This window comes from Haliotis rubra, unplaced genomic scaffold, assembly GCF_003918875.1.
Source record: "Haliotis rubra isolate DU_JTF1 unplaced genomic scaffold, ASM391887v1 Scf416, whole genome shotgun sequence".
Classification (NCBI taxonomy): Eukaryota; Metazoa; Mollusca; class Gastropoda; order Lepetellida; family Haliotidae; genus Haliotis; species Haliotis rubra.
This window is the reverse complement of record NW_025767098.1, coordinates 977,832-988,496: the sequence shown is the minus strand read 5'-3', so window position 1 is coordinate 988,496 and position 10,665 is coordinate 977,832. Positions and strand designations below refer to the sequence as shown.

Sequence of the window (10,665 nt, the reverse complement as noted above, 5' to 3'; positions counted from 1 at the left end):
TCACGTGGTGGTTGTACAATTCCAAGCTGACAACCAACGAACCAAGTCACGCAGTTGGTGTACAATGACAAACAGACAACCAACGAACCAAGTCACGCAGTTGGTGTACAATGACAAACAGACAACCACGGAACCAAGTCACGCGGTCGGTGTACAATGACAAGCAGACAACCAACGAACCAAGTCACGGGGTCGGTGTACAATGACAAACAGACAACCAATGAACCAAGTCACGCCGTTGGTGTACAATGGCAAACAGACAACCAATGAACCAAGTCACGCGGTGGGTGTACAATGACAAACAGACAACCAATGAACCAAGTCACGCGGTCGGTGTACAATGACAAACAGACAACCAATGAACCAAGTCACGCGGTCGGTGTACAATGACAAGCAGACAACCAACGAACCAAGTCACGGGGTCGGTGTACAATGACAAACAGACAACCAATGAACCAAGTCACGCCGTTGGTGTACAATGGCAAACAGACAACCAATGACCCAAGTCACGCGGTCGGTGTACAATGGCAAACAGACAACCAATGAACCAAGTCACGCGGTCGGTGTACAATGACAAACAGACAACCAACGAACCAAGTCACGCAGTTGGTGTACAATGACAAACAGACAACCAATGAACCAAGTCACGCGGTCGGTGTACAATGACAAACAGACAACCAACGAACCAAGGCACGCGGTGGGTGTACAATGACAAACAGACAACCAATGAACCAAGTCACGCGGTTGCCGTACAATGACAAACAGACAACCAATGAACCAAGTCACGCGGTCGGTGTACAATGACAAACAGACAACCAACGAACCAAGTCACGCAGTTGGTGTACAATGACAAACAGACAACCAACGAACCAAGTCACGCGGTCGGTGTACAATGACAAACAGACAACCAACGAACCAAGTCACGCGGTCGGTGTACAATGACAAACAGACAACCAATCACGCGGTCGGTGTACAAGACAACCAAGAACCAAGTCACGCAGTTGGTGTACAATGACAAACAGACAACCAACGAACCAAGTCACGCAGTCGGTGTACAATGACAAACAGACAACCAATGAGCCAAGTCACGCAGTTGGTGTACAATGACAAACAGACAACCAATGAACCAAGTCACGCAGTTGGTGTACAATGACAAACAGACAACCAATGAGCCAAGTCACGCGGTCGGTGTACAATGACAAACAGACAACCAACGAACCAAGTCACGCGGTCGGTGTACAATGACAAACAGACAACCAATGAACCAAGTCACGGCGCGTCACTTATGTGAGAGAATAGCCAAAGTGATGCAGGTCTTGCACGTTTTAATTACCACTTTGATTCAACTGATATCGTTCTAACAAACCAGGAATTATAATCTATACGAATCTGGAATTCGACCCCTGGAATCACTGGCCCCAGGGTTTAGTTGTACCTAGTGATTGTCAGTTAATGACACAAGTGTCCTGCCGTTGTCAGTTACAGTTTGTGCAGACAACTGACTGAAACTGACTCAAATGTTACGTTTAAATAAACGCTTATAGATACAACTTATTTAATAAAATGTCATAAAAAATGTGTTTCTCTTTAAATTTTCCTTTTTACGTGGACGAGCCCGAGGCAGTCTCCAAGTACGTTCGTCTATTTTCGTCAGTTTCACGTCACGCCCTTAATGGAAGCACTCGGAAAAGTCTATTGGCGTCGGTTTGTAAGGTAGTCTCCTTGAATTAGGACTTATTACCGAGTTTTGGTGCCTTTGTAAATGTGTTATCGTAATTATGAAGACTTGACGGGAGTGCACTTATGCCATTCATTCACAGCTCCTTAGAATAGTTGGCATGTTATGAAAGAAAACTTGGTTATTTTAGCCTGAAGAAATTGATGGACTTCAAATGTGCGTTTTGAAGTTTGTCCAATAAATAAGTGTGCTTGTAAGCAGCGCGTGATGCTACTTACGTCTTATGTTTCACTCGGCAACTTCTGTCTGAAAGCTTCCCTTCTTGTATGTCGATATTAACATAACCATACAATATCCTCAGATGTTCACTCTTCCGATCTTCCAGTTAAATCGATCTTAATTCCAGTTAAATACGGCTGCTTGTATTTAACGCATTGTTCTCTGTCACTGCTGGAAGACATTGTACACGGAAACACAGAAATGACTTGTCTGAAGAATAAAGAAAGATTATTTTTGACAAAGCAGCGATATATATATGTGTGTACTTGTGGTTGTGAAACCTCGCTCAAAAACATAATTTTAGAATATAATAGTTCCACAACTGAATTACGAAGTAACGATTCATTGTTAAGTAATAGCTTCCGTTCATGTACATACATGTTTCAATAGTTGCCGCTTGAGAAATGTCCGTAACATAAAGGTTCCTTCCGAAAAGTGGCGTGTCCGTAATACCAGGGTTCTGAACTAACCGGTTGTCACTGAATTTGAACGATCTCATTTCTTGTTGACGTGTTGATAAACATGGCCGTGACCAGAACGATAAGGCCGTTCTTGCATGCCTATTGCCGTCCGAGACTGTTGGAACCGCCTCTGTGGCCTGGTAGACAGCGCGTCTATCAATGGAACGGAAAGTCACCGGTTCGAGTCCATGAACGCGTCTTGACAAAAGTCTTTCAAAGGAGGTACCTGTTGTAAGCATGCCTTGCGCTCGACATCCAGGGGATAAGACTAGGGATAGGCCAGGGTGTGTCGGTCTACTGTGTCTGGGTGGGGCGTCCATGTTAGACCCTGGCATTGTGTTCCAGGGATCAAGCAATATAGACTACATATAAAGAAGTAGGGGATATTCAACAAAAATGGGTCTCGTCTATTGACGTTATATTTGTAATGGGGCATATATAGTTGAACAGTCATGCGAAAGAAACTCAAGTTTGCCCAACGACGATTGGTCCAGCGCCTTGACATGAACGATGTCCTACAGTAATGTGAGGGCCCGTGTGTCTTGGGATAACACGTGGATGTCGGGCATGTAGGTTTCACCTGTGTAGCCGATACGGAAGTCTGCCCACTCACTATAACACCTGTAGCTCTGGGGAGCTATATCTCCAGTTTGACAAGCGCTTTGTCAATGTTTCGGAACACTGTCGTTCTGATGAAACGGTCTTATGCGCCAGTTGTCGCCCTTGGTCGACCATACCGTCGTTCGTCATCAACGTTATTTGTCTGCCAATATCGTGGCGCCGTCACCAACGTTATTTGTCTGCCAATATCGTGGTGCCTATCTGATAATTACTGACTTCAACTTGCAAAGTACACGTTGCCGTTCCTGACGTACGCGTCATGTCAAACAGAAACCACAAATAGCGTTTAGTTTAGTTTGAAACAATATCAGAACAACTTTCAGATTGTTTTTTTTATCACTGGAATGTACAGAAACACGCTGATACGTTTTCACTGTAAATTTCAAAGTTTACCCCGATTTTGGCGTTTTTACGAAATTCATAACCCTTTTTGAATGGAATACTCTTTTTATTTAAATCCATATGCACTCATACAACTTAGTTACCAATTAACACACACACACACACACACACACACACACACACACACACACACACACACACACACACCAATGTAATTTATCTTGCTTTGTTTACTGGTATATAACCGGCCTGTCGCTATGTAAGTCGAAAGACCTTGAACGCCATGCCAGTTCCATGTCGACTAAACAGCAATATGACGGCGGACCGTAAAGTCACGAATCTCGACCAGACAGTCTAGTGATTAAAACCATGATCCACGCTATTACAAGTGATGACCCACGTGACCAGGCCTGGACACCCTGTCCATTACGACGCCTCTTACAGGTTGATGGGGACCCGTGGGTGGAAGCCTGTGGGATACAGGGCGCATACCTCACAGGTTTCTGGATGAACTTACTCAGATATGCCTATTTAAGTGAACACTCACCAATTTCATCACTTCATCCAACGAATCTTTCCCCCCATCAACAACCTTGCTAGCCTGCAGGTTGATAAACGACCTTGAAATGACGTGACAGTAGTGTCAAGGCCAAAATATATCTTTAGTAGCATGCAAACATACCAGAAGACGTTTTGTGGTAATCTATGTTGCCACAGAGTTTCAGAGCACGCAGAACACATCAGTGACGGTAGAGACATTTCAATGTTTTCATCTGATGTGTTCTTGATTTGACAGACGTTAAGATCGTATTCAAGGTCATTTTTCAATTAACTTAAACAGTTGCTTCGTATATTATATACAGTAACCATCATGCTCTTGCTTGGTGTGGTCTGTAAACACTATCAATTTCGCTTATATAAATCACAGCTACGTCACTGAACGAGTTCCTAGAGAATGGTCCTGTCTCATTCCATCGCAAGGCATGCGTCATTGAATCCTGCCTCCACCTTGATAAGTCTGTGGAGGAATGCAAGGTCGTCTTGTGCTTCAGCACCTAGACGGAACCCAGTGCGGGTCACTATAAATATAGGATAGCATGGATAGACCTGGTTTAACATCACGTGAACAGAGGGTGAGAAGAAGGCTGCAGAGAGAGGACGGGAGAGTGGCCCGTACACTATGACCTTATGTAAACACTGGCCCAGCTCCATGTGCGCTGTTAGCAATACCGGTCCACGCCCACAGGCTGGTAGTCGGACCCACAGTCCCTCAACCACATTATTTTCCCTGCTGCCAACCCTCCCTGCAAAGCCCAAAATGAAGCAAGTCTAGATTTCCTCAGGTTCAATCTCTGGTCTCCCTGGGGCTCCTTTTCAATTTAAATGGGTTGTTATTTACTGTCAAAAGTATATATATTCAGAAACTAAGCGTTAGTCTAACGGGCTGGGGAACTATTGGGCATCAATGTACACAGTTCGTCTTTTGAATTACTAGGCGACTGGTCGAATCTTCGACTTCTTATCAGAAGTCAGACTAGTCGACTAATTATGGAGTTGCAGACGCAGTTTATGTTGTATAGACTGAGACAACAGGCCGTGCTTAATGTGTGGCACGAGTTACGTCCCTTTATAACTTACTTCACTGACTTCACTGCCTTCACATCTATGTACGGATGCTGATGAAGCGCTGATTCGTCATCACAGGATGTGTGCAATGTATTCCTTGTCTCCGTAGTCAGCTAACAGATATAACGCAGTGTAAACATGATTCCGAGTAGTAAATGTTCCGTTTCAGAATAAATGCCGTGAAATAGAGAATGGATGACACGAATAAACATTCCGCACATACGGCAAATATTCCATCGAACAGGAACTATTACCGTAGGCTAATGAAAATTGTCATGGGGAAACTGCAACCACGAATGCTAAAGAGATTGAGAAGTGTGTTCAGACAATACAAGACATGAAGGCTCAAATTACAGAGACTGTTTTGAGTATTAATGAGAAGGCTCAACAAATTCAGAAGAAGCATTTTGACAGACGCCACGGAGTGGAAGCACAAAAGTTTACAGTAGGTGACAAAGTGATGGTGAAATCGCGAAAGAGACAAAAGGACTTATATAGTGAAATGGAATGGACCCTACATGATATCAGGAAAACCCCGAGAGGACATGTATCAAGTTAGCTCTATGGAAGGTGGTTTTGTCAGCACATACAAACAAATGAATATCAAGAAATATCATGAGCCAGCAGCAACATGTAGTCCTCAAAATGACAAGAATGTGAACAGTGAAGTTGTTCTAGTCAATCATTGCTCACAGGAAGAGATTGACATGGTTGATGTTGCAGAAACTAGTGAAGGTGGGCAGACGGATTGTGGTTGAAACCTCTTTTAAACTACATTCCACAGACGTAAACGAAAGTGAACTCTTTTTAACACAAGATTCATTTAGAGTGAGTGAGTTTGGTTTTACGCCACTTTTAGCAATATTCCAGCAATATCTCGGCGGGGGACACCAGAAATGGGCTTCACACATTGTAAGATTCATTTAGAATAATCAGTTCGGATTCTGGGGAGTCTATTTCCATATTGACCATAGAAAGTAGCAGACCAAGAAGAAAGTGTCATGATAAAGAGAGACAGAGTAGCATTTATGAGTATTTTCATTAAGTTTATCTACACATGTATGCATTAACAAAAGATGAAACCAATGCCCCTAATAAGACAAATGGTGCCACTGGAACTTTCACTTATGTTTATCTATAGTTACATGTTCCATGCAAATTAACAAAAGATGAAAAACCAAAACACGGTGAACCAGCGGTAAGCTTTAGACGGTGAACCTTTTCCTTTTCCTTGGCCTTGGTGAGGTTCAAAGCAACATAGGACCTCACTCACTCACACACACGAACACAAACGTCTTTCTACATATCTAAGAGGCGTCAGTTTAACTGTAAATTTCAAAACTGTATTCAGAGGGTTCAAGTACAACTGACTTTACACCAATGTCTCTGGAAGCAAATATATCCAGGAAAGCCCACGCAAGTCTAGAAAGTGTATTTATATATATATATTACTATGAACATTTTCTTTCTGTAAAATATGTTCATTTCAGAGACTAGTTGTTAGTCTACAATGTCTCAACAGTACGTCCTTGTTTGAAATGACACAACAAAGAACTTTCCACATCAGTTACACACCGACCTCGTGTGGGTTGTAGATACAAGTGACCCCGGCCCAGTATCAGAGTTCCGTCCACCATGTCGTATCGAGTGAGCGGCGTAAGTAAGTGTGGAAGGGAGGCCCAGGTTGATGCAGTTCTTAGACGTTTTCCTCTTTGGGAAACCTCTGACCAGGAAACATGAATATCGGATTCGAACTCATGACTTATGGTACGTCTTACCTAGATCGCGGCACTAGACACAACTAAACCACCCGTCTCCTCCATTAAGTTTTAACACCTGTTGATCCAGCTGCTGCAGCTTGGCGCCGGGTGAGATGTCTGGCAGTCAACTCAGGATATAGAAGATGCAGTGATATTTGACCAACCTGTGAAGGTTTAGCATTCTCGACTTCTGGCGGTTTTGTAAGATTGACAATGCGACATGATGTCTTTACAATAATAATAATAATAATAATAAGTCATCTTCTATAGCGCACAGTCTCCAAACACCAAGTGATTGCTCACGGCGCTTAATCAGAATCTGATTCTTATTACCCCGGATAACCCAAGCTGCCTGTTAGGCGCTAGAAGGTTATAGTCACAAGACTTTATCCCACCGGGTACCCATTTTTCTGCTGGGTGAACAGAGGCAATTTGAACAAACTCACTTGCCTAAGGTGCGACCACATGCATCATGTGCTTCGTTGTTGGGCAGGACTGAAGTCCTAGAAACTCTCAGGAGTCAGGCTGCCAAACACGGTCACCCATCCAAGGATTGTCCGAGGTCGACGTTGCTTAACTTCAACTGATTTGTGACCTGAGCTGTGTGCACACGACCACGCGCAACCACAAACTGTAGCCTATTAGCTTAGAATCTGTATCGCAGAATGTTATAGTATAACAACTAGGTATCTACACTGGCTCATAGCAACGACTGAAAGTCCCACCCCTCATGCATCACCATTGGCGACAGCTCTGTCAGTCCCAGCTGAGCTATGGGGAATGTCGGTGTGATGTTTGATCCATCCTTGTCTTTTCAACCCCACGTGAGATCCCTCTGTCGTTCTGTCTCTTTCTGTCTCTACAATATCAGCAACATCAAGAAATATCTGACTGTGGATTGTCTGAAAACTCTTGTGCAAGCTAGTATCACATCCAGCCTTGATTACTGTAACTCACTGCTTTATGGAACATCAAGCTCAAACATCAAACTCCTACAGCATCTACAGAACAGCTCTGCTCGTCTCATCACGGGGTCCAGGAAGCACTGTGAAATCACACCAATCCTGCGGGAGCTACATTGACTTCCTGTACAGCAACGAGTCACCTATAAGCTGCTTTCTCTTACATATTCAGTCCTGAATGATCCCACTGCTCCTGAGTATCTAAGATGCCTAATTTCGTACAAAACTTCAAACAGATCAGTGCTTTGAATGATCTTGCCATCCCCAGAACCACCACTAAAATGGGGGAAAGGTGTTTTACAGTTGCAGCCCCAGCGTTGTGGAATTAACTTCCAGCTGAACTGAAAAGTGCAAAATCAAGGGACTCATTCCAAAAAAAACTTAAAACACATCTATTCAGACAATATTTTAGCTTTGAATCCTCGACTCCCCATATTCAGCATCTTATCTTTTACTGTCTTTTTTTAAGCATCACTGGGTTTTTTCTAATCATTGTGTATTTTTTCTGTAAAACGCCACTGAGCAGGAAATAACCTGGATATTAGGCGGTATACAAATAAATTGTCATTCATTCATACATTAAGTACATAAAACAGGCTACTCTGACAATTCAGATTCAAATTCTAATCTGTTTCTTTAAATTTGAAACAAATCCCTAGCTGAGGCTAACTTAAGTTTAACGTTTTCCAATCTGCTTTCCAAATCTTTAATCGAAAACGCAGTCGGTTCATTCCCCGAGCACAGACGTTTGGCGCCTACACAAATTGCACGTGTGAGCCGAAAGTGAGGTGCATAAAGTAATCCTTTGAATACTGGCCTCTTGGTCCGCCCTCCTGGAGGAAGTACTACGCCTTGGGGACTGGGATACTTCCTCTGTCCGCTCTTGTTCAGGTGAACGGGCTGGTTGAGGTGGTTGACTACAGTGAGGTACGGTGATTGGGTTCGATGAGACGGGTGAACTCGGTGAGGTGGTTGGTCTCGGTAAGGTATTTAGGCTGAGTGAAGTGGTTGAGTTCACAAAGGTGGTTGGTCTCGGTAATGTATTTAGGCTAAGTGAAGTGATTGTGTTCACTAAGGTGGTTGGTCTCGATAAGGTGGATGTGGTGGTTGTGCTTGTAGAAGTGGTTGTGTTCACTAAGGTGGTTGGTCTCGATAAGGTATTTAGGCTAAGTGAAGTGGTTGTGTTCACTAAGGTTGTTGGTCTCGATAAGGTATTTAGGCTAAGTGAAGTGGTTGTGTTCACTAAGGTGGTTGGTCTCGATAAGGTATTTAGGCTAAGTGAAGTGGTTGTGTTCACTAAGTTGGTTTGCTTTCGATAAGGTATTTAGGCTAAGTTGAAGTGGTTGAGTTCACTAAGGTGGTTGCTTTCGATAAGGTATTTAGGCTAAGTGAAGTGGTTGAGTTCACTAAGTTGGTTGGTCTCGATAAGGTATTTAGGCTAAGTGAAGTGGTTGTGTTCACTAAGTTGGTTGGTCTCGATAAGGTATTTAGGCTAAGTGAAGTGGTTGTGTTCACTAAGGTGGTTGGTCTCGGTAAGGTGGATGTAGTGGTTGTGCTTGTAGAAGTGGTTGAGTTCACTAAGGTGGTTGGTCTCGGTAAGGTGGATGTAGTGGTTGTGCTTGTAGAAGTGGTTGAGTTCACTAAGGTGGTTGGTCTCGGTAAGGTGGATGTAGTGGTTGTGCTTGTAGAAGTGGTTGAGTTCACTAAGGTGGTTGGTCTCGGTAAGGTGGATGTAGTGGTTGTGCTTGTAGAAGTGGTTGAGTTCACTAAGGTGGTTGGTCTCGATAAGGTGGATGTAGTGGTTGTGCTTGTAAAAGTAGTTGGGCTCAGAGAGGTGTTTAGGCTCGGTGAGGTAGTTGTGGTTGGGTAGATGGTTGGACTTGGTGAGATGTGAGATGGTTCAGCTGGGTGAGATAAATGAGCGGGATGTATCGATAGTCTATTGCAACATGCTACTGGGACCTACTATTGCAATGGGTTTATTTCTCCTTGAATTGTCTCATTTGAAGTCACTTCCCAAATGAGTGTATAGTTTATATGAAATAAGAACAAGCTGAAGTACTCTAGCGTTGTTATTCACAATTTCAAACTCCGAGTCCATACCGTGTTTGCCGCCATGTTTGTTTAAGAGGTAACAGGGGCGGATAACTCTAAATCAATGTGAACGAATCTGGTACTTCCTGTATTTAGTGCTGTGCATTTATCAACGGAAGTCAATTACTAAACTATCGATAGTCACACATACTATCGATGCATCGATAGTTTTTCGTTTCCATCAACGATTAATTGCTATCGAAGACTCAACAATTGCAATCCCTCAATACTGCGATGCATCGTGACAGCCCTAGCGGGATGAGCTGATTGGCCTTAGTGTTTATGCTTGGTGCGGTGTTTAGACTCGGTGAGGTGGTTGTGCTTGGGAAAGTGCTTTAGCTTAGTGGTGAGGGTAATGGTTGAGCTCAGCGAGGTGGTTGTGCTTGGTATGGTGGTTAGGCTCATTGAGGTGGTTAGGCTCATTGAGGTGGTTAGGCTCAGCGAGGTGGTTAGGCTCATTGAGGTGGTTAGGCTCATTGAGGTGGTTAGGCTCATTGAGGTGTTTAGGCTCATTGAGGTGGTTAGGCTCATTGAGGTGGTTAGGCTCATTGAGGTGGTTAGGCTCATTGAGGTGGTTAGGCTCATTGAGGTGGTTAGGCTCATTGAGGTGATTGAGGTGGTTAGGCTCATTGAGGTGGTTAGACTCATTGAGGTGGTTAGGCTCATTGAGGTGGTTAGGCTCATTGAGGTGGTTAGGCTCAGCGAGGTGATTGAGGTGGTTAGGCTCATTGAGGTGGTTAGGCTCATTGAGGTGGTTAGGCCTCATTGAGGTGGTTAGGCCTCATTGAGGTGATTGAGGTGGTTAGGCCTCATTGAGGTGGTTAGGCTCATTGAGGTGGTTA

At 43.8% G+C, this 10,665-nt stretch overlaps 1 protein-coding gene across 1 annotated transcript; it reads right to left on the bottom strand.

Moving 5' to 3' along the window:
• Positions 1-9,221: 9,221 nt before the first annotated feature.
• Positions 9,222-9,847, bottom strand: LOC124288368 (uncharacterized histidine-rich protein DDB_G0274557-like). The gene is made up of 2 exons (XM_046724879.1): positions 9,833-9,847; positions 9,222-9,608 (listed from the first exon to the last, which is right to left on the bottom strand). Exons 1-2 carry the CDS (start codon positions 9,845-9,847, stop codon positions 9,222-9,224), a joined length of 402 nt encoding a protein of 133 aa, XP_046580835.1.
• Positions 9,848-10,665: the final 818 nt, after the last annotated feature.